This window comes from Haliotis rubra, unplaced genomic scaffold, assembly GCF_003918875.1.
Source record: "Haliotis rubra isolate DU_JTF1 unplaced genomic scaffold, ASM391887v1 Scf770, whole genome shotgun sequence".
Classification (NCBI taxonomy): Eukaryota; Metazoa; Mollusca; class Gastropoda; order Lepetellida; family Haliotidae; genus Haliotis; species Haliotis rubra.
Genome location: NW_025767491.1, coordinates 209,027 through 233,955, shown reverse-complemented (window position 1 = coordinate 233,955; position 24,929 = coordinate 209,027). Strand labels below are relative to the sequence as shown.

The 24,929-nt window shown below is 38.3% G+C and overlaps 1 protein-coding gene across 8 annotated transcripts in view; it reads left to right on the top strand.

Moving 5' to 3' along the window:
* Positions 1–24,929, top strand: part of LOC124260639 (SH2 domain-containing adapter protein D-like) — a 72,802-nt gene that overhangs the window by 31,806 nt on the left and 16,067 nt on the right. For 6 of the 8 annotated variants that reach the window (XM_046694965.1, XM_046694968.1, XM_046694969.1 and 3 more), the window contains exon 2: positions 3,354–3,436. In XM_046694965.1, coding sequence (XP_046550921.1) covers positions 3,410–3,436 — 27 coding nt within the window. In that variant the 5' untranslated portion in view covers positions 3,354–3,409. Of the gene's footprint in view, positions 1–3,353; positions 3,437–10,736; positions 11,279–24,929 lie in introns of those variants that run through there. The other 2 variants (XR_006894140.1, XM_046694964.1) reach the window with 1 other exon arrangement.

The following is a 24,929-nucleotide window of genomic DNA, read 5'->3' as shown; positions in this document are numbered from 1 at the left end:
TCCCGCACTCACATAGACTTACGACACGCGTTGCCCTGAACTACGTGCCTCCCGCACTCACATAGACTTACGACACGCGTAGCCCTGAACTGACGTCATTCCGCACTCACATAGACCTGCGCTTATGCTACGAGTTCCCCTGACAGTACTGATATGAGGCATGTGCAGATATTCCAAGAAGTATTATTTTAAAGTCCTTTTTAGATGTGTGCAAGGCGCCTCAGATCAACTATACCTGTACACATAAAGAACGTTCCGGGAAATCTTTATATGATCTAACAGGTTTCAAAAATGATATATTCCAGACGTGTGAAGCAAGCATTATTTTTAACGCTTTGCAAAAGTGAAAACTTGTGCTAGCAGTACCACTGCGCTGAGTTCCAAGGCGATGCCAAATGTCATGCTGTGCATCCTCTCTAAACACAGCTTCAGCAATGATATTTGCATAACGTGGATGAAGTCAAGACAGAGCTTGTCTAAATGGAATCCCAGTGCAAAACCGTCAGTAGGGATGCCGTAACCGAGTCGGACGCCAGCCTCTCCAACCTCTGTGAAGCTGTTTACATAAACCTACTGTCTGCTATCACGGGTTGTGTCATTCTGTTGATGCAAGGTCATAAGGGCGGTAGGGTAGTCTAGTGGTAAAAGTGTCCGCTAGCCACTCCGAAACCCCTGGTTCGATTCCCAACATGGTTACAATGTTTGAAGTCCATTTCTTGTGTCTCGCGCCATGATATTGTTGGAATATTGTTGAAAGCGGCAAAAAACATACTGACTGACTCACTCACTGACGCACTCACTCACTCACTCAAGGTTACTGCTAGGTTTTTTTGTAGTACTTGTATGTTTTCCGATCTGACAATGAACGATTGTTACCTTGAAGAAAATACATGCAAGTGGCATTGTCATATAACTATGAAAAAGGCTATCGCAATAACTGTGATGTTTAACCCCCATGAGACATTTAATAATCATATCACAATGTATTACTCATACCACAATGTATTACTCATACCACAATTATATTGGTTTATGTGGAGTTATTTTACACTTCGTGTGCAACATACATTCATTTTACTATCGAAGGAGAACATCACGTGCAATAACTGTACCCGTCATTAAACAAATATCAAGTTTCGATAAACTTTGAAAATCAGTTGATTTCGTTGTTGATAAGTAAATGAGGGGCCTCCTCAACTGGCGACTGCAGAAGATGGGGGGGTGGGGGTCGAAGCAAGCCCTCTGATAGGGCAACGCTTGTGAATCTGCACTTTCTTTATAAATACACGGAAATTGTAACTTTCATCGACTGTTTGACTTGGAAATGTTAGAATTCTTTTTTCTAGCAATTAATGGCTTCTAAAACAAAAGCATCAGCTGTAAATGTCCCTTAAAAGCGGCGACCAATCAGAGGTCTTGCTTCAACCACACCCCTGTTGTGTGCGGGCCAACGTCATCCATTTGTGTCAATATCGTTTAGTTGAGGGTCAAAATCGCCTTTTGATCGACTTTCAGAAATAACAATAAAAAATTGGTAGGTGTCATGAGTGGTGATCGATAGGCCAATCATCCATGATTATGTTTACTTTACGTTTTAATCGATTGTCATGATATATTTCCAGTCGGGGGTCATCTCAAAGAAAAGTTTTTTAATCATTTATCCTCGCAAAGACACGAGGGCCTGTGGGTTGTTGTACCACATTTCAATGACCATCCTCTCAAGACCAGGCCAGTCTTCATGGACAATTCCAGGCCACATCTACTCTACCTTGGCCAGCTAGGGGTCCAGATCTCAGCCCCATAGGGAATGTTTGGGACATTAGCGAAATACGAAAGAGCAATGCCCCGCTGCAAAATCTGGATGTATTGGAACATGCTCTCCATCAAGAATGGAATGCAATACCCCAACGCCAATTGCAACGTCTGTTACAGCGAGGATGGCCAGGGATGTGATTGCATTTAGAATAATTGACACCAGATAGTGGCATTGTTTATGTAATTTCGTGAGGATTTAATGTAAGAATCTTGTAAATGACTTGCTAAGGTCGTTCGAAGAGTCAATGTATTGCCATGTTTGCTTCCATTAAACTATAGGTTTTCGTTTCTTTTTGCGTTTAGAATTGCCACTAATTATTGTCCAGTCTCGTCCATTAAGACTGCCCTTTTGTGAAGTCAATGAGACTTCACGCGGCGTAAAACCACACTCACTCACTCACTCAAGGCTACTTCTATGCTGTGTTCTTCTACAACGTCTGTATCTATTCCGCGCTGTAATGAAGGGTTGTCAACTTGGAGACAATACATTCAGTGACAAAGAAATATTTTCCGCATATACAATCATACATCGCGGTGAATATCCGGAACCATGCTGGTGTTCCGTTACGTGTTATTGATCGTATGTAACGTCAGCCGCGTTCCTTTGTGTACTGTGTATCCAGATTGACGGCGTCGTTGTTATAATCCGAGGGGCAAAACCAACTATACCTCTTAGACGGTTTTATCATGTTTGATTTGCAGTTGAAATATCTCAAGCGATCATGAACTTAAACTTATTCAGCCCCAAAGAAATACTATACGTGGTTTTACACAAAATTACCCTGCAATAGAGACATGTTTTATTTTCTAATTATTGCAGCAATGGGTTATGTTTAAAGAGACAGACCAGTGAAGATCCGGGTTAGAATTGGTCTTCAGCAACCCATGCTTGTCGTAAGAGGCGAGTAACGGGTGGTCAGGCTCGCTGACTTGGTTGACACATATCAGTGTATCCCAACTGCGTAAACCGATGCTCATGCTGTTGATCACTGGATTGTCTGGTCCAGACTCGATAATCTACAGATCGCCGCCATATAGCTGGAATATTGCTGAGTGCGGCGCTACACCAGTCAACCAACCAAACCAATTAGGAGACATACATAGATACATACAGATACATGGTATACATTCTTTTAATGTTTATTTAATTTAACTCGGTATACTTACTTTTGCCCCCCGGTTTACAATTTCAGCTCTCTCGTGATAAATGTCAGCAAAGTAACAAACTAAGCTGGTACATTCAACCAAAGTGTCGTGTGTTAAATATAACACTGAGCTTCTGTATGATATTGACCATATATATACATCCATTCTATCCCAACACGAAACCTTTTAGTGAACCTGGCAACCGTGCTTCCAGATCAATGTGAGCAATGATGTCCCTGAGTGTTCGTCTGCTTTCGCTTCTGCTGCAGACGACAAGTGTCAATACTTCAAAATGGACGATTCCTACTGGGACATGGCGTGAAGCGGTATACACAACGCTAGTTACTGTTTGATTGCCTCAGCCAATGTATTTTCGATTTTCCATTGAACAGGTCGAGACGAGAACATCTCAATTTTAGCCGGGAGCTGATCCGATCCACCAACGACAATGTTCAGACTACTGGGCCGAAAGCAGGTAGGCAGTCGATTCCTCTCGATGTCATTTTCGACATTTCGCTTTGCTAAATTGTTCGTTTGTTGCACAGAATGTTGTCCTTGTGTATCTTGGCTTATTTGAAGTTTGTAGACATGTTGTATATTGCCTCTGTGTTGATGCACTATACAAACAAGCCCAGTGCTGAAATTTCACTTCTGCTACGTATGGCACGGCAACCTAACGCTTAGTCTCTGACTACATATAAGTTTGATAGAAACAAACAATACCATTCAAATTGAAAAGAAGTCCCAGGGAGACCAGAGATTCAGAACCCGGGGAAATTTAGACTTGCTTCATTTAGGACTTTAGCATTGCAGAACGGGCTGGGTAGTAGTGGGAATAATGTGATTCAGGGACTGTGAGACAGACTTGTGGCACTGGTACTCGAGAAGTGGCTTTACTGTACATCATTTGCACGAGTACATGAAGACGTGTAGTTGTTTCGGTTTGGGTTCAAACCATTATGGAACAAATTGGCCCAATCCCCTATAGCTCTACCTAAATAGATTATTGCTATATATAGGGCTTATAACATCAGTCTACATGGTTTATTGAATGTTTGGAGTCCTGTTGTATTTATGGGTCCCCTGGTGTAAAAATAATGATCTAGTTACAGCAGAAATGTGTTTCTCAGATGATTTTCGTAGTTTTATTAAGTATAGTGATTGTCTAGGGGCTGTTTGTGTTGGTGGTGACTGGGAGTCGGTTAAGAAGTAGTAAGACAGGATGGAGGTGTCAGTGATCAACAGCATGTGTGTCTGTCTGTACCTCAGTTTATCTGTCTGCCTGTCTCCCAGACTGTGTGTCTGACGTTGTACTAACCCGCACTATTGCTGGTTTGATATTACTCGTCCACTGACTTACAATTCCACCGTTGAACATGCATTGCATATCTAGTATATTGACTCCAAGCCGATCAATCCTTTATAACGCCCTTAAAGCCGCGGTCCAGGCAGGGTAACAAAAAGTACCATCTTATAAGCATTTTGGTATGACGTGTCGAGGATCGAACCTCCGACGTTCCGCTAAACCACGGAGGTTGTCAATCCAATAAGAAACACGTGATTTCTGTATATGTCTTGTGTACTTGCTTGAAATCAATATCGTTTTAATTGTCTTTCTACTATCTGTGCTCTCGCCATTGATTCACACGTACAATCATATGAGAAGCACACAAAGGGACAATCAATGGTCTACGATTGTCAGGGGAACCACAAGAGGAAACTGTACGAACTGTATACGAGGAAAATGTAATATCTTCCTTATTTCGCAAATATCAGAAATATCCTTTGAGACTTAAGGAATGGATTAGAACCGTTTTTCCTGGCTGAAGCTTTGAGTGCTTGGGTCTTTTAACGATATTCCTGATAATGTCGACAGACTGTAACAGCGGTAAGACTCTTTTCTAGTCAAACGTTACAACGTGTGGTAGTCGTTGTTTGTCTTTAGAGACCATGTGTCTCAGAGAATCATAATGATGTCTGTTTCCTGTGCCCCACAGTCTACTACGATCCAAGTTCGTAGGCTGGACAGAAGGATGTAAACGCTTACTTTACTGTCTGATCTGTAAATCTTCTTCACAGAATCCAGAAATATATTTCACCCATGTAGTTCAAAGAGGATTTATTCTGAATTAATAGTTTTCAGTTGGACCCCAGTTTAATGGGTGTGTATAACCGATAAGGTAATAAGGACATGTAATATGATGTGAAACATAATTACAATTCGTACACATATCGAAACATGTATTCGAGCATTATCACTAATTCGTGACATTTTCACTGCAATTCTATCTTCCGTGTCCACTAAGTTGCGTCCCTTAGCCCCATACGAAAACGTTGATCGTGAGTTCGAATCCCATATTCGTTCTGATTATGATCCATAAATTATGAGTGGTCAATTGACCCACGAAAGTGGTAAATCGTCCAGCTACTTCAGCTCTTTTCCCACAGCGTTTACTTTCAGCTGAATGCTGGCCTTTAACTTTGGTGCTGTTCAAAACTACCCGTGAAGAGCAACCCATGCTTGTCGTGAGAGGCGACTAACGCGATCGGTGGTCAGGCTGACTTGGTTGACACATGTCATCGTATTCCAATTGCGTAGATCAATAATCGTGCTGTTGATCACCAGTTGTCTGGTCCAGACTCGATTATTTACAGATCGAAGCCATATAGCTGGAATATTGCTGCGTGCGGCGTTAAACAAACAAACCAAACCCAAAACGGCGTTAAATCCACCCAATATGATAGTATGGTAAGAGATTTGATATTTTTGCTGTTCGTTTCCTTTTTTAACTTTAGCATATCTTCACGTACATGAGATAATCGTACACTTATTCATGTATTTCATACCCTGTCGTTTCTACTCTCAGCTGTCCAGTGTACAATATATCCTTTCTGGTTAGGCAAATAACTTGGTACCACAACATTATTTTGAAAGCGAAGTAGTCACTTCGATCTCTTTTATCTTACAACTTGATTTGTAATTTCTTTTAGTTCATTTGTGTATTTTCTTCTGTGTTATTTTTCTCTTGAAACAAACAAAGCAAAGGAAGTTGTTTTTATGCATGCCTACTAAATGTATCTCGCTGAACAACCCTGAAAATAATACCATGATGAAGCAAGAACGTAAGAGTTACGTCCCCTGAAAAGACTCTGTTCGTCAGAGAATCGTCGTGCGTTCTGCGTTAATGCAGTGCAAGTGAAAAATGGCCATCAGTTCAGTTGGCAAAACGGTAACTTGTATGACATACCATTGAACCCTCATTCATAGACCACGGGTTTCAATAAATACATTCATAACAAAATCGCTTGTCAAATGTAAAGCCGTGATATTGACTGTACATGAAAGTTCTGATTCCTCAACTCACTAGGAACTTTTCGATTTAAATGGACTACCAAAATATATATACTTAGAGACTGAGCGTTAGACTAATACGAGGGGTGGTGTGGTGGCCTAGTGGTTAAAGCGTTCGCTCGTCACGCCGAAGACCCGGGTTCGATTCCCCAGATGGGTACAATGTGTGAAGCCCATTTATGGTGTCCCCGCCGTGATATTGGTGGAATAGTGTTACAAGCGGCGTAAAACCATACTCACTCACTCACTCTAGTCTCTAATACGAACCCCTGCCTTTTGCGTTTCTAAACATACTTGTACGTGAAATACGGTGTCAGATTTACGACCGTCAATACGTTAATTTATCACAGTGTTATTCTTACCTAGGGAATTCCGAAAAATAAAAAGTGTAACAGGAAAGGGCGTTGCAACAATATCTTGCATACGCAATTTTACGATGGAAATGTTAGAAAATGTGAGATGGTGATATCAAAGGAAAATGTGAGTAGTTGCTCCAAGCGCTCATAAAATGTATCCATCATCACAGATGCGTGGAAGGATGTCCGTTGTGTAGGCGGACTCTGGAAACAGACGCTATTTATCACGCAGCGATATGACGCTTGTTTACTAAGCTGCCTTTTCGTTTCCGTTTGCATCTGCAAACAATTGGTTCGAAGGTGGTCAGTGACTCCAGTGCGCATTTATATGACAGACAGACAGGCAGACAGGTTTATTAAGGTCTCACTCGTAGTACATATAAAAACATATATAACTTCATATACATATACAATATAAATAAAATATGCTGCGACCAGTCGCTCAGCGACTTATCAGCGACATCTTAAGCATTATTAAAATAAAATATTCATAAAATATATATTTACAAAATACAGCCATATAAAATTTCACGTCTTTTAACTAAAGTATCATTGCAGGTTTTGGCAACACTATGGCTAAAACTGTTTACTGCCGACCTTGCTAATCCGGACACCATGCTTATTTTGCTGTTTTGGTAACAACTGTGAAAACAAGAGAACATTACTTTGTATTTCCCTGCTCGTTAGTCCAGACATGTGTTAATCTGGACGATTTCACTGGGAAGTGTGCGGTTCGGTATAACGAGGTTTCAACATATAATTTATGAAAGATGAAATCTTTATGACTTGTGATCGCTACCGAGAGCAACCCTGCTACTTACATGCAAACAATATCGAAACAGATGAGCAGTCCTTTAATCGGAACTATCCAATGTTCATGAACAAACCTTCATACATACCGAGAGACTCAGGAAAGCCAGTGTGCATAGGGGCTTCTTGGTTTGTTGTTGATTGCTGTTTTCGTTTGTGTTTATGTTGTTGTTGTTTTTATTTTTTCTGGTTTCTTATATTATTTATATTATTTTAATATATTAAAAAACATTGAGATGACTCCCGACTCAAAATGCCTCATCATGATGTATTGTCCGTGAAGCACTTCGAGTCGGGAGTCGAAAACGTCTAATCTTGATCGAATTTTAATCTAGTACATCCAAAAAAGGAATAGAGACAGAAACATTGGTATACCAAAATATCCACTAATTATTACAACCGATCATACGTTTGTTGGATTTCCGGTGAGTTAATGGCATTTTCACTACCTCGATATTCAGGTCACTGCGTTGTGAAACCAGGTTAAACTCATCCTTATGATAGATTACAAATAAATAATTCATGTGACCTTAGAATTACACTTTAAGATTGTTACAAAATGTGGTCTTCCTCGAAAAATGGTTTTCAATCCCACCAATCTGACAAGACGACAACACGGAACACCTATAGCTAAAGGAAAGTACAGATCCAGATGATTAAGTTATATGTCTTCCTGACTGGATGTGTAGGGAAAGCTCATGCTGTCGATACAATAAAAAGTCATCCTTAGCAACGACAACACAGATATTACTCGATAATTCTGTTACACGAACGTATTTTGGTATTTAATTCAAACTACACCGGTTCTGTCACTGTTCCTCGATGAAACGCAGAAATGGGTTTACTTCTACAGAGATTTCTGTGAGCAGATAGTCAATGGATTTGGCTCTCGTATGAGAATACTATGTTGAGTTTAAAGTGTAAGTGAGTGAGTGAGTGAGTTGAATTTTACGCCGCACTCAGCAATATTCCAGCTATATGGCGGCGGTCTGTAAATAATCGAGTCTGGACCAGACAACCCAGTGATCAACAGCATGAGCATCGATCTGCCCAATTGGGAACCGATGACATGTGTCAAAGAAGTCAGCGAAACTGACAACCCGATCCCGTTAGTCGCCTCTTACGACAAGCATAGTCGCCTTTTGTGGCAAGCATGGGCTGCTGAAGACCTATTCTACCCCGGATCTTCACGGGTCTAAAGTGTAAGATTATATTGACGCGCAAATGAAGTAATTTTCGTCGTGTTCACGTATTTGGCGCGTCAGCGTTTGAATTCCAGGTTAGAATAGATCCCCAGCACCTATGCTGGTGGTAAAGGCCGACATGATGCATAGACCGGGTGATCAAGCTAAGTCACTTGATTGAACGCGTTTCATCGTACCTCAACGGTGTGAATCAGTGCTCATAACATCAGTCACTGGCTTGTCTGTTACAGACCTGGTTGTTTACAGACAACCATCACACGGGAGTGAGTGAGTATGGTTTTACGCCGCTTTTAGCAACATTCCAGCAATATCAAATCGGGGAACCCCAGCATGCGCTTCACACATTGTACCCATTTGGGGAATCGAACCCGGGTCTTCAGCGTGACGAGCTTTAACCATTAACCCCACCTCCCACCCCGACACGCGCGTGTATCTCAATTAATAGCAAAGCAACGTGCAGTGTCATTGTGTTTATAACCTTTGTGCGGCTTGAAAGTGTAAATATACGCAGTTTCAATTTCTAGTTTTACTTTCACATGTGCATATGCATTTAAGACGTCATTCGATTCTAAGCGAGATAGAGGAAGAACATTGTTTAAGGAAAATCAATAACCGGTTTTATACGTCAGTTCCAAACGCGACAAAAGTTAGGCTTCCTTATAACTTTGTTTTGACAAAAACAATGTTTGTTCAGTTTTCTGTTGACGTCAGCGCAATTAAACTATATACTGCTCTGAAAATACTGAAATGACCTGTGGAATACTTTTCCCCATTATGCCGTACTTTCCTAGTATAGTTTAATGGGTTCAAACGTCAAATGCTTAAACAAATAGAGTTCTCCTCTCTCTTTTTTTTTCACATATTTTATTCAGTTCAAGAGTATACATATAATTGCTTAGTTCTCCTCTCTTGCTTGAAAGGGAGCAGTGGGGTAGCCTTGTGGTTAAAGCGTTCGCTCGCCACACCGAAGACCCGGGTTCGATTCCCCACATGGGTAAAATGTGTGAAGCCCATTTCTGGTGTCCCCCTGCCATGATATTGCTGGAATATTGCTAAAAGCGGCGTACAATCATACTCACTCACTCACTCTTGTTTGCAAGAGGATGCGACCAGCTCGGTGACTTGGTTTGTTACGAGTCAGCGTGTGTTAGTCGTACAATTGACCAGTGGTTTGTCGGGTCCAGGATCCATTATTTGCAGGTGGTCGTGTTATATATAGTGAGACAATTGTCAGCTGTGTCCTAAAACCAAAGACATATATCTCAACTACATCCTCAGCATCCACGAATATAAAAGTCCTGTGCACGTTCAATAAACCGTATTCACAAATTATCCAACTCTTGAATGAGTGAGTTTGGTGTAACGCTATAACAATATTCATGTTATATCACGGAGTGTACGTACGCCAGCCTAAGTGTGTGATGAGAGCATGAAGTGATGCTGGATTGAGACATTTGCCTCTTTGCAGGAACTTACCAGCACTGGTAAGGTGCTGACGAACTTAGAACACATTCAGAGTGAACCGTGATAAAAACCCACAATATATACGTTTCTGGCGTGACCTAGGGACACGAGGCCGCGCAACGAATTGCGGCGCACCAGACGGCTGGGTCACCAATAGAATGGCGAATCTTCTGTGATATATTTCCCGATACTTGATCACGCCTGAAACAATTTGGCATTGTCCTTCTTTATTAACATGGCATATATATGCATCGGGGGTAATCGATTTCTGCTGATGTGATTGCTCATTTATTTTGTTTAATGTGAAAAATTGTGTTGTTGTGGTGACTGAATTCAACTGACACGAGTTGTTGGTGTCAGCCTTTCTCTTTGTCCTACAAATAAGGTCATGTTCTGAGAAAAACGAATTTACTTCCTTAACAACTTTCTCCCGCTAGCAACAAATGTAAACATACCCACGTGTAGCTTATCTATTTTATCCAATCAAAAGTAAGGATGGTTTCACTCCGTAATGGTGTAAATATTTTTATCCAATCAGACGGCTTTATTTTGTGAAACGCGAACTCACGGAAGAGTAAAAACATGGACCAGACAGGAAGATCGGTTGCGAGGGAACGGGCTCTATCTCCGCCCTTCTCACAAACGACTGGCTACCTTGGGCTAAATCATCCCAGCGGAGCCATACGGGAAGAATTTTACTCAGATGTATACACGCTTGAGCAACAGAAATCCCAATCAGCGCCGAAATTTCACAGTGACAGTTCCTTCGGAAAGTGGCCTCCCGACAGAGTCTGGGCACAAGACAATGTTCGAGACAAACATCACTTGTATGATGAAATTAAGGAAGATGCTCCTAACAGTGACAGTCTCCACGATTACGAGCTAGCGAAGGACATGGGCGCCAGCCAGTCAAAATCTTATTCTCTTGTAAAGGAAAATGGCCCCGTTCGGAACATTCGCACGATATCAGGTAACAGAAACAAGGACAACCGCCCTCCGGCGAAAGTCCCCATCGTGATAAAGAAAAATAGCGCAACCGTGTTGAGTAATAATAATGACATCGAAAAAAACCGCCTGGGGATGAAGAAGGATATTCGATGGCTTATCAGAAGGATGCGCTACCAACCAGGGTACGGAATATACTTAATCTTCTTGTTCCATACACATGATGTAGTGTCTGGTCATTACAGTGGCTTCGGACATGCATGATGCAGAGATTACAAATGATGTCATTGATATCGTAATAATTTATAAAAGAATAATTTCTTTTGTAAATATATTTGCTAGTGAAGTGATAGTTTGCTTTCAAAAGATTTCTTTTAGCATTTCAATTATGTTACATTTCAACACATGTAAAACTTAATACCAAACTGAAACTTATGTGACAGCTAGTACGTAAATACTTTTGAACATTTGGAAGTTAGACCTAAAAACTACAAATGTTACAACATCGAGTAATAAATGTTACTTTTATAGATGCACTCTGTGCCATTACATATCTGTGTACCGTTACACACACAAACACACATACACTCGCTCTCTCTCTCACACACACACCATTTTATGTAACTACCCACTGTGCACCACTTTAGTTGAAACAGTGTATTACTTTAGTTAAAAAGTTTAGATAAGGAAATGGAGAGTTACTTTATGTTCACAGCCATATACTGAATAAAATCACAGACGGCTTGTTCAGGAGGATATGCAAGTCAGGAAGTTGAAATTTTGTTTCGAATTCAGCATTGTTGTTATAAATGTGACTTTGCTAACTTTGTCTGAGTCATGTGACTCATTATTTATGTCTCTGGCCCTTTATCATGTACACCATGTTCATGAATCTTGTCAATAGTCCCAGCACATCTGGGACTGCACTACATTGTCTGCAGTAGGAAAGTGACTGTGTTTTTAATACTTGTAGGTAGATCTGAAGTATAAGTTTCATAAATGCATAAATGAGCCTGATACCTTTGATGAAAACATCCAAGTAGATCTGAGACAGTTATGCTTGATGAATACTACAAGTAGATCTGAGACAGTAATGTTTGATGAATACTATAAGTAGATCTCAGACAGTTATGTTTGATGAATACTACAAGTAGATCTGAGACAGTTATGTTTGATGAATACTACAAGTAGATCTGAGACAGTTATGCTTGATGAATACTACAAGTAGATCTGAGACAGTTATGTTTGATGAATACTATAAGTAGATCTGAGACAGTTATGTTTAATGAATACTATAAGTAGATCTGAGACAGTTATGTTTGATGAATACTATAAGTAGATCTGAGACAGTTATGTTTAATGAATACTACAGGTAGATCTGAGACAGGTTTGTTTGATGAATGCTACAACTTGATCTTGCGTACAAGGAGAAAAAATACTGACATGTTTGATGAATACTACAAGTAGAACAAAGACAGACATTTTGATGAATACTACAAGTAGAACAAAGACTGACATGTTAGATGAATACTACAAGTAAATCTGAGACAGTTATGTTTCATGAAAAAAAAAAAATAGAACAAATACTCACATGTTTGATGAATACTACAAGTAGATCTGAGACTGACATTTTTTATGCCCCCGCCATATATGGCTGGGGGCATATAGGGTTACCCTACGTGTCCGTCCGTACGAAACAGGGAATGTACTCTATCCACTCCTCCACAAAAAACGCTCTGTGGAATTCAATGAACTTATCACCAATTCTCAGAGAGAATGCCCAATTACCCCTTTCTTCTGCCGTTTTGATTTGTACTTTTTTAGCAGACGAATAAACACGAATAAAAGTCTAATACGCATTCAGTACTACCAGGTAAACATGGTGTAATTCGTAGAAATCAACTGGAAATCACTATTTTGTTTGTAACAATCAAAACATGTGTCACAATTTATTCATTCTTGGTGTCGCCAAAGCTGTAGTGTTTAAACAAATGGATACAATTAGTATTTTTACCATCATAGGCGTTTAAAATCACTTCCCATAGGTTGTATGCGTACATGAATGAAAACATATGAACAACTGAAGGGATTATTATAATTATAATAAACAAAACAAATGTGACACTAACATTAAATATGTCATGCCACAATAGCAGTAATCTACGTTACAGAGTGTAAAATGCAAAGTGTAAGATGCATATATATATATATATATTGACAAACATTTGTTTTGATTGAGGTGAGCGCCACTGGATATATTATATGTAGAAAAGTGTCATCTTGGAACACATTGTACCATATAAAACCGCATGTAAAATTGACAAACATTTGGTCTATAAAAATAGTTGTGTTAAACATGAAAGCTACGCTACCATTACTGTAATGGAAACATGAATAACAGCTACCTATAAAAGTGATTAGAATGAATGCTTTGTGTTTTCATAGTGTAATAAAACTGAAAAGGGACTGCGATATGCTTCCAGTCAAGATCATGGTAGTTTGCAAACGGTGAAAGTAATCTACGTTATGAAATCTACGTAACCACCTGATATGGAATCTTACAAAATATTACCGGAAATAGAAGATTTCACTTCGTAGCATAGTCAGAGAACCCAGGCAAATAAATTGATAACCTACAACAGTTGCCACCGGTTGCTGTCACATGATCGCAGCACTTCAGTGACATTTCACGAAATTCAAATTTGGAAGGGAAACTTCATCTATGTTCGGGAAATTCCCTGTGAAACAGGTAAGATTACTTGTCAATTTACTTCATTATAGGGATATAGTTTCACAGTATTTCAAAACAATTGTTCTACTGTTGAGAATTTCTTCTGTAGAAGCATTTGGAAATGATCATTATATTTGGGTGTCGTCAGCCATCACTTCAAAAGATTGACAAAAGTTGTATTTCGTAAAGCTTGTATCAATTCTGTTAATATCACATAGATTTTTTAGACGTATTGATATTGACCCTAAACGTATAATATTTCGATCTCTTGAAAAAACTGCAACATATCTTTCACCTCAGTTTTGTACTCGCTCCTCAAAGTATGGTAACGTAGATTGCAATGAATGAAGTATTACCTTCATAGCTATCACATGTTCCGGTAACTGTTATGAATATTTTACTTATTGCTAAGCAAGTAGCACTAATGACTTTCATATATGGTAAGTTGTTGTAAAATCAGTTTATATGAGTACAATTATTACGTCCAATGAATTACTTTGTAAGGTAACATAGATTACAGTTTGGTAACGTAGATTACAAAAATATCATTGTTGAATTCTGACAGAATGGGCAAGACTCATGCCGAGATCCAGCGGACTACGGACAAGGGAATAGGGAGAAAGAAGGAATGAATGTTATTCATGTGAACAAGTGTTTTTTGTGCAAATCTGTAATCTATGTTACAAAGGCATTCACAACCTGATCAATAATATTACCTTTTATAAATGCTGTTGTATTGTCTGTGAAGTTCATGATATTACCTCTCAGATGGCGATTCTTTTTGTCGACTTCTTTTGCGTAAAGAAATGCATTTAACAGTATAACATAAAGTTATATTTTCAGGAGCTTTGACTTGATCAAGTTTATTGTTATAATGCTAACAAACTCAACTGAGTGGAAAGGATGTTACATGTAATGTTGTTTCTGTAACGAAACACAACTTTGGGATTAATGACTGAACTTTGTGAATGATATCTCCCTTCAATGTGTTATGCAGCCATCATAAAGAACAGCCACCTAGATTACAACGATCGTGTAGGGTGGTATTGTATGAGATGAGATGGAATTTTTACAAGCTCCCCTTGAGTGCTAGAATTTCTGATTTTCGTTCGTGACACTTTCTTCAAAAAAACAGCAACAACAAGTAACAGAAATATTGTCTTATTTTTTTACGATTTGTGTCTTTCAAATTGGGCATTCTCTGTGAGAATTGGTGTTATACATGGGCTTTCTTGGGACTCTAATGGTGTGCATCTCATATTTTGTTTTTGTATTTTATTGTTTTTTTGTAAGTTTAGAGACATTTTAACTTAGGTACATTTTGCTGAATTTCTCTATGATGATAGTGTAATAGGGAATGAAGTCTATCCAATTCTCCACAAAAACTGCTCAACAGAATTGAATGAACTTCTACATGTCTTTCGTAGGGACCCTAAGGTTGTGCATTTCATAATTTTTTATGCAATTTCTTAATTTTGTCACTTTTACAGATGTTTGAATTTAGTTGAATTTGGTTCTATTCATCCTGTTCGTCCCATACAACAGGGGGTGTACATTATCCACTTCTCCTCAAAAACCACTGCACAAAACTCATTTAGCTTAATGTATGTCTTTTATAGAGACTCGAAAGGTGTGCATCTCATATTTTGTTTTTGTATTTTATAGTTTTTTGTATGTTTAGAGACATTTGAACTTAGATAAATTTTGTTGAATTTCTCTCTGATGATAGTGAAATCGGGGATTATGTCTATCCACTTCTCCACAAAAACTGCTCAACAGAATTGATTAAGCTTATACATGTGTTTCATTGGGACTCAAAAGGCGTGCATCTCATAGTTCCATAGATGTTTATTGAACTTGTTTGTGAATTTTGTTCAATTATTGTTCTTTATATGATAATAGGTTGTGTTCTCTCTTCCCACAGCAGGAGGGCCATCCGTGTTCCTGGACACAAATTTTTCTTGTTTATAAATACTACAAGTAGATCAGATGTTATTGTAGTTATGTACACGTTCAGTTTCAAATATTTTGTTTCTGGGTCTACATGAAAGACTTAACAGGGCTCCCACAGGTCAGGGAAAAGTCAGGGAAATTTGGCATTTCTCTGAAAGTCAGGGAAAAGTCAGGGAATTTTGATATGTTTTCAAAAGTCAGGGAATAATCAGGGAATTTGGGTTTAAGTCAGGGAAATTTAGGGTTTTGGTCAGGGAAAAATAAAACTCAGAAGGTCGCTAATCGGGTATGGTAGTAGTCAAAGTCAAAGAAGCAGCACATGTTACAGACATTTCATGAAATAAATTACAGTTCTGATAAGAGATTGCTTTTAAGCATAACAGCATGTTTTACATAAAGCCCAAGATTACATTTTCATTTCTGGAGGATAGAATGGAAACAAAGTCACTTGAAGGATATTTTTACAGATAATTATTTGGCATGTATTGTTTTCTTAAATCAGCATAATGTGAATTTTATCTTCTACAGCCGGGTGACATAACAGACATATTCTTCTATGAAGCACAATCGGTTGGATTTGTGAATCAAACAAGATGAAACATATTTTCCGGGTTAAAATTCCAAAATTCTGGGAAACTGACATAAATTTGATAAGAGCCTTCTTAGCTTGAATGCGGGGAGATATAGTCGATGCCTTGCCCGTCTGTCTGTCCGTCCATCCGTAATCATTTTGTTTCCGGACCATAACTCAAAAACGGTTCAATGTTTTTAACAAAACTTTGCAGATATATCAAACAGAACCTAAAGTGGTGCCTTTGACTATTTACATATTTTTGTCATTTTTATTTTTCTTGGTTGCCATGGAAACGTTCAAACAGAGAACACTTGCCATATATGTAAACAATTGCTCGATGTGTTGTCAGTGTTTGCCGAACTGGTTTTAATCACAAGTTGTGCAACGTTGCATTAATTCATTCAACTTTTTAATTTAATAGCGTAATCTAAATACTACTTCTTTTTGGAATAAATTATATGGTAGCTTCCCTGAGGGCAGATAGTTAGTATTATTGAGAGAAATGCATTATTATTTTTAGAGAAGTGTGGTGTGATATTGTGCCTATAATTTTCATCAGGTTGGTTTTACTAAAAAACAACAACTGTGATATACCAAACTATTTTACTCTCTTTTGTCGACAGATATTTTACAATGAGTACCATGTTTTCATTGCTATATGGCTGTAATATTGCCGACATGATGGAAAACTTTTTATCATCCAAAACTGTGTTCCACAGGAGATATCACCTGTTTGAGATCATATGATATCTCCTAGGAGATATCGTTGTGACAGTAGATCTTGTACAATGCCATGACGCCATCAACTTGATGACATCACAATACTATGACATCGCTGCACTGCATTTCTAATTGTAGTACTGTGTTGAGAGATGTACATTTTTCATTGAAAACTAATGAAGAATGTTTTTTGATAATAAATAGAATCTCACCCTCGTGTCTACTGATATCAATTATATCAACACTCGTTGATAAAGGTAAAAATATCCTTGGCAAGCATCGGATATTTGTAACTTTATCAACTCGTGTTGATATAATTGATATCAGTAGACACTTGGGTGAGATGCTCTATCACTCACTCACTATGAATATATATAATTTTTATAGAAACAAACAAGTCCTTTAAATTTAAAAGGAGCCCCAGTGAGGAGAATCAAATAGAACATGAGGAAATGTACACTTGTTTCATTTAGGGCTTTAGAATTGCAGAAAGGTGGCGAACACAAATAATGTGGTCAAGCTACTGTGAGACAGACTAATTAGAGGGATGTCCATGGGCATGTACAGAGGGAGGGTAGCCAGCCAGATGTCCTGGTTATGTAACATGTCTTCAGGCAGACCACTGCACCTCCAGCTGACCTCTCCTGACCCTCTGTACATTACCAAGCTGTTCCCTCCACAGTTTACCCCACAGCTACTGCGCTGATCCATGGATGGGCACACTGTCCTGATACATAGGCCTTGCTGTAGGTACGAGGGTGTTGACATATGGCTCTGAAAAGGTGAACATCTGTCACTGGTAAAATAGCTCGTTTAATCCACCTTGACCCTGAACAGTTCACAGTTGTACGATTCAGGAACATGATACAGCAAGTCATTATTCATGTTTAGTGTTTATGATTTCTATTTATTGTTGTATAATAGAACGAAACGGAAATACAAACCTTGTGTAAATTTGTCAGAAAGTGAAGTTGGTTCTGTCTTTCGTATGTTATTTGGAGGCCACAGTATTTTGTTTACAAACTTACCAGCCAGTGACTTAAGCTGACCTATGAAAATAATTGTGGGGAACTAAGGGCCAAGTTTCTGAATATGTAAATGGTCATTGTGTAGTCATTGTTTATTTGTTTTTAGTGGATTTGTATTGGTTTCTATATAGTCGTAGAAAAAATCCTTTTAATGATTTTTTGAAAAGTCACATTGGTCTTATATTGATGATGGGTTTTAAAGATTAAAAAAACAATTTTAGGTAAGATTGCATAATATCATGATTAAATGTTAGGTTACGTCATTTACTTGAGGTAATTCTGAAAAATGAAAACATCAATGTTGGTTCTCTTCCATTTGTATATGTTTCCATTTCAACAATTCTAGGCAAGATTGTTTAAAATTATGATTGTATTATATGTTATGTCGTTAACTTGATGAAATTCTGAAAAAAACAATATATCTGACTTCCCTTCCATTTGTGTGTGTGTCCATTTAACAGTTTAAAGTATACATAGTGTCTCAATGCTAATGTCTAAGAAGCTATTACAAAATACCATGAAACCACTGCCACTGTCACCAGAGTCAGGATGTCACCTGAACACCTGCCATCACCTCGCATGTTTGTATGACTGTGTACATGTACTGTATAGAAACAGACATCAAGGGATTTATACTGGGAATTATCTCCCCTTTGCTATTGGGCCTAGAGCCTAGAGATTTTGAAGAGGAATATCTACACCTCGGTGTGCATCTGTGTGATGTTTTGTAAGCGATTTGGAGCATTGGTTTAGGAGTTATGTTTGGTACAAAAATCAGCGGAATAATAAATAATAATAATAATAATCCGAATGATTACAATTATAGGTCTCCTGCCTAGAGGCAAGGAGCCCTAATGAAAAACATTTTCTTATACCTATTAATGTTTGAGTTCTTTGAGAGGCATTTTAGAAGTGAAGGAAAACCAAGTTGTATAGATAGTGAACTTCTTTATTGCAATGAGTGTGACGTTTCAGTGTAGGTACTAACATAACTTATCAAACCAGTGATGAGGAAAACCTACACCTACACCTAAACGTCGCACTCATTGCAATAAAGAAGTTGACTATCCATAAAACTTGGTTTTCCTTCTATTAATGTTTATTTCATGTTTCGCCCCATCCGCTCTCTGGCTGAGGTTGTAAATAGGAAACATTAAAAACATTTACATGGCCTTATTTTATCCATGAGCGGCCCAGGTCACGAGGACCCACTTACCCTACCGGATGTTCATCAACAGCTTTAAACATGACTCACACTGTACAAAGTTAATGATAAATTTAAGATTCAAGGTGCCTTTGGATTAAAATACTGTATCCAAATATCTCTTTAGCTTCAAATTCCCTTCATGTAACACAAATCTAACTGAATATCCATATGATTCTGTGACGTGATTTGTAATAATATGATGAATTTCAAACCAGCTTATATCCAAAATAATTGATGCTTTCATATAATAGTGGCAAGACTAATTTTAGAAAGTGGATTCATTAGACAATTGATAGAATCAGAAAGATAATAAACTATAAGCAGTTGTTTTGATAAGGTAGTTCTTTACTATCTGTGTTCAAATAATGAGATGACATCTGTGCAATGTTTATTGATAAACATGTATGAATGATGAAAACAATTTTGACAATTACCCTGACAGTTCAGTGACAGTCTTACAAACATTTACACCAAGAAAGGTCACCCACAGTACACTGAACTCTGGTAGAACACAAACCAAGTGAAAGGGTACATAAGCATTGAGTTCTTGAGGCAATTCATGCATGATTAATTTGATTAATACCCCTGCCTAACAACTTCCTGTATGGTAGTGGCTAGATGATACTTGTGTATCCTCAGGGACTGTCATCAGAATTACCAGGTACAGGATATCTGTTACTGCATGCATTAACACCAGGGTATGTGTTGACTATGTTGTTCTAACTGTCAGTGTGACGCCGGTATAATTCTGGTTCCGGTATATCAACTGATATTTTAATCTTTGTTACTGCTTGATCAGTATTCTGAGTAAATGTTTGTTTTTCAAGTTGTTTACTGTAGGTAGGTATCAGTGTTGAGTCACTTGACTGTCAACATGTCAAGACATTTATTGATCTCCGTGATCAGGAAGTGTGTCTGTGTCTGAAGAACAACCCCAAGTGTCCTTAAACTCTCTGTTTTGTTAACATTTGACCATACTGTAAGAATATATTGGTGTTTATTTCAGCATTCTGATATATACTACAAACAAAACATATGGGAACACCCTAAAATTTGATAGTCATATGTAAACTGAAACGTGGTGAGGTCATTTATCAGCCACATGCATTAGGCTGTTGTGTTTAGGTGTTTGAATCAAACATGGTGCAGGTGTGTTTCAGCATCTTGTTTTTCGCTGTTTTAAACAATGTTTCATTTCACTCAAACTCAAGGAATATCGAATCAGTTGCTTCAATGCATGTTCCAACATGTAGTTTAAAGTGCCTATTAAGCACACTAGAAGTTGCATTCACCTTACAGTATAAATGACCTCACCACGTTTCAGTTTATATACGACTATCAAGTTGAAGGGTGTTCCCATATTTTTTGTTTGTAGTATATATCAGGGTTCAACCTGGACTTACAAAAGTGGGGTCCAGGGACCTCCATCAATACATTTTACAGGTCTTTGATGGTAATAATATGAGGGTTCTGTAAAGTATTGATATTGTGTGGTGTAGTGTATGTTCAGATAGATACTTCAGAGCCTGGAAGGAATCAGTGATTGTGTGGACAGTGGTCATGACTGATGGATGAAATAACACACACAGATAACTACTCTTGATGTGATGTAGGTACGCTTTTGGTGTTCTTGCTGCGCCTCTCTGGAGATGATATTGGGTTTTTCTTCCTTGCTCTATATTTGCCAGTAGTGGATGCACATTTGTGCGTTGTGTAAAACCCTGATATAGTGATTAAAAGATAAAGCAATCAGTAGCTTCAGTACATATTTGTAAGGCATATTATTGACCTGGTTTGTGTGAGGCTTTCAGTTTGTTATGTGTGAATGTGAGTGAGTGAGTTTGGCTTTACGCTGCTTTTAGCAATATTCCAGCAATATCACGGCGGGGGACACCAGAAATGGGCTTCACACATTGTACCCATGTAGGGATTCGAACCCGGGTCTTCGGCGTGACGAGCGGGCGCCTGAACCACTAGGCTACCCCACCGCCCCTATGTGTGAATGTGATGTGAAGTATTATGAATAACTCTTATGACTGCTAAATGATAGTTTGTTCAATATGTTTGCACTAATGGTTATAGTGTTGCTAATCCTATTATTACAAAATGTCATGAGCATGTTGAATAATAGTTATCCCATCCTTTGTAGCCATTTATCTGTATTATGTTTATGTAGTGTTAAACAAGTTGAAACCTTGCTAAACATGTCACAAGTGTACCTTTCCTCAATATGCTTAAAAAATATGTATGTGATATTACTGATAACTTATGTTTAACATTCTGCAGGTTCTATATCATATGTGATATCATATATATGTAGTAACATCTGCAGGGGCGGTGGGGTAGTCTAGTGGTTAAAGTGTTGGCTCGTCACGCCGAAGACCAGGGTTCGAATCCCGACATGGGTACAATGAGTGAAGCCTATTTCTGGTGTCTCCCGCCGTGATGTTTCTGGAATATTGCTAAAAGCGGCATAAAACCAAACTCAGTCAGTCAGTCAGTCAGTCAGGAACATCTGCAAAGTGAGAGATAAAAGCTTTAGATAAGGACATAAGTCAGTCAGATTTAATGTAAATTTTCACACATGCACATGCGAAAACACACTCACTGTGTTTACACTTCTGAAAAGTCTTGAAGGATCTATGATGTCTTATTGTTTAATTATTTTACATGATTTATTATGACCTGCTGATTGAAGTAATTTTCTGACTGTGTCAACCTTTTCATGTTTATCAATACTATTTATAAGGTGTTTTGTCATTAGTCAACCTGAAGTTTGATTCTCACAGTGGGTATCCAGTCACCTTCACTGTCTGTATGTGGCAGATAAATGGTTTATGATCAAGTTACTGACACATCAGCATTATACGTAGTTGTAGCTGAAGTAAGTAATGATCTTGGCTTGATGGACCAGTGGTTGATATAACGAGCATTGCCTATGCCTATGCCATTGGAGGTTGAAAGTGTATGACAATATATTGCATATCAAGATACATTTTATCATTCCAAATTTAGAACCTCAATGAACTTATTTATCAATAATACTGTGGCCGTTATTATTTATCAATCCTGAGTGTGATAGATCTCTGTCCAGACTGCCTGCCTGTCTGTCTGTAAGAGTTAAAATGCACAAACTGACTGAAGAATGATTAGCAAGTGGGTTAAGGCAAAGTTTCACCTGTTAAGGTAATTGAGAGTTCACAATCCTTACTAACCATCAGAGGCCCAGATAAGCTGCGTATCTGGGTAAAATACGCATAGAATTACGCATTGAAAAATAATTGTTGCGTACCAATTACGCATTTAAAATGTTAGATACACAAAAAGTTTAAAACAAATGCGTACGGAATATATTTATAAAAATCGCTCGCGTAATGAAAAAGACATCGATTGCTATCAAGTTGTAATGTCAGTATAGGATGAGTGATTTTTTATGAAATAATTTCCATTATATTTAAGTTGGTTTTGATTAGGTATGACATAAGGCAGAACATACCTGCTTAGTAAACTTACTCAATGACACCATACTTAGGTAAGTAAAGTACCTGAAATACGCACATAATTGAAAGCAATGGGTAACGGAAAATGAAATACCCACTCAACATTCATAATACCCACTCCAAAAAAATACAATGGGTACAGTACCCACATGAGCTAAATCTTATCTGGAGCTCTGAACCACAGATAAATATACGCAGGTTCTGTCCAATGAGTTATTGAGTGTATAGAGGGTAAATTGGAAATTATTAATTACTCATGATATGGAAACAATGATATTAACAGCTGGAAACAAAGTTCAAGTGTACAAGTGACTAATAGGCCTGATACACTCTCAGTTACCAGCTGTATCGTGCTGGTGTATCAGGTGACCACTTAAACCAAGGGCTTCACACAACCATCAAATCATATACATTATCATGATTTGGACTTGTTAAACAGGAGAAGGACTTGACCTACTCAGTTGAAACTAAACAGTTTCTAAAATTCCCAGAGGCTAAAATTACAGGGACAACATGAGGTTTTTTTTCAGGCAGTTCCTGTTTGTTGAAGCACAGCTGCATGTTGTGTTGTGTGTGTACTGTGTGGGTCAAAGGCTAGTGTCACTGTTTAGGAAGTGTCTTGACTGAATCACCCTATCAGGAAAGCATTGTCTGTGATTCTGTCATGTACTGATGGTAGCACCTCTCTGTCAAGGCTGTGGGTGGAGGAGGGGCTTACGCGGCACTCCTCACATTTTTGGGGGCTGAGGTTAGATACTTCCTTTCATACATTTCCTGGATTGTTGGGAATCCTGGGGTCTTTGGGGAGGTTACGTCCCGCTTGTGTCATCAATGGTTTTTAGGAATCCATTAATATAATTTTGGGAGATTTTGTTTCTTGTGCCCAATGTGTTTGTTTGTAGTTTAACACTGCACTCAGCAATATTCCAGCTATATGGCGATGTTCTGTAAATAATTGAGTCCTGACCAGTCAATCCAGTGATCAACATCACGAGCATCGATCTATGCTATTGGGGTACGATTACATGTGTCAACCAAGTCAGGTAGCCTGACCACCCGATCCCGTTAGTCGCCTCTTATGACAAGCATGGGTTACTGAAGATCAATTCTTACCCGGATCTTCACATAATTTGCCATATAAAACAAGGACAGTCTCTCACATTCCATGTTTCATTCTGGTGTGATCATTCAACCATCTGTGTAACAAGCATCAGAGGCCCAGATAAGCTGCGTATCCGGGTAAAATATGCATAGAAAATTTCCAATTACGCATTGAAAAATAATTGTTGCGTACCAATTACTCATTTAAAATGTTAGATATGCAAAAAGTTTAACACAAATGCGTACGGAATATGTTTATAAAAATCACTTGCGTAATGAAAAAGACATCGATTGCTATCAAGTTGTACTGTTAATATAGGACAAGTGTTGTACTGTCAGTATAGGATGAGTGATTTTTTATGAAATCATTTCCATTATATTTAAGTTGGTTTTGATTAGGTATGACATGAGGCAGAACATACCTGCTTAGTAAACTTACTCAATGACATAATACTTAGGTGAGTAAAATGACTGAAATACACACTTATTTGAAAGCAGTGGGTAACGGAAAATGTAATACCCATTCAACATTCATTATACCCACTCCAAAAAAAATACAGTGGTTACAGTACCCACGTGAGCTAAATCTTATCTGGAGCTCTGACAAGCATCATGTTTGATATCGTCATGTGGTGTTAACTTCCTTGTAGTTATTAACATGTATATGTACATATATAGGGGTGAAATGGTAGGCTCTTACCACAGTACAGTACATATTGCAGTACAAAGCCTTCGGTTCGGTATATGACTATGAGATAATGATCAAAGGCACAATTGAAAACAGGAGCCAAACCTTACATTGTTTAATAACCTGGAAAAAAATAACCGTAATCTTTGTTATTATGAATGAAAAAAGCTGTCATTTTATGACTAGATAGAAATGACGGTACGGACATGGAGAAGCCACATAGCAGTATGTGTCAAGTGTTCTTTGGTTTGACCATCTTTGGCAAAACCAGTAATAGTACATGTCAAGTGTTCTTTTGATTTGACCATGTAATGAGTCTTTTCCCATTGTCCCT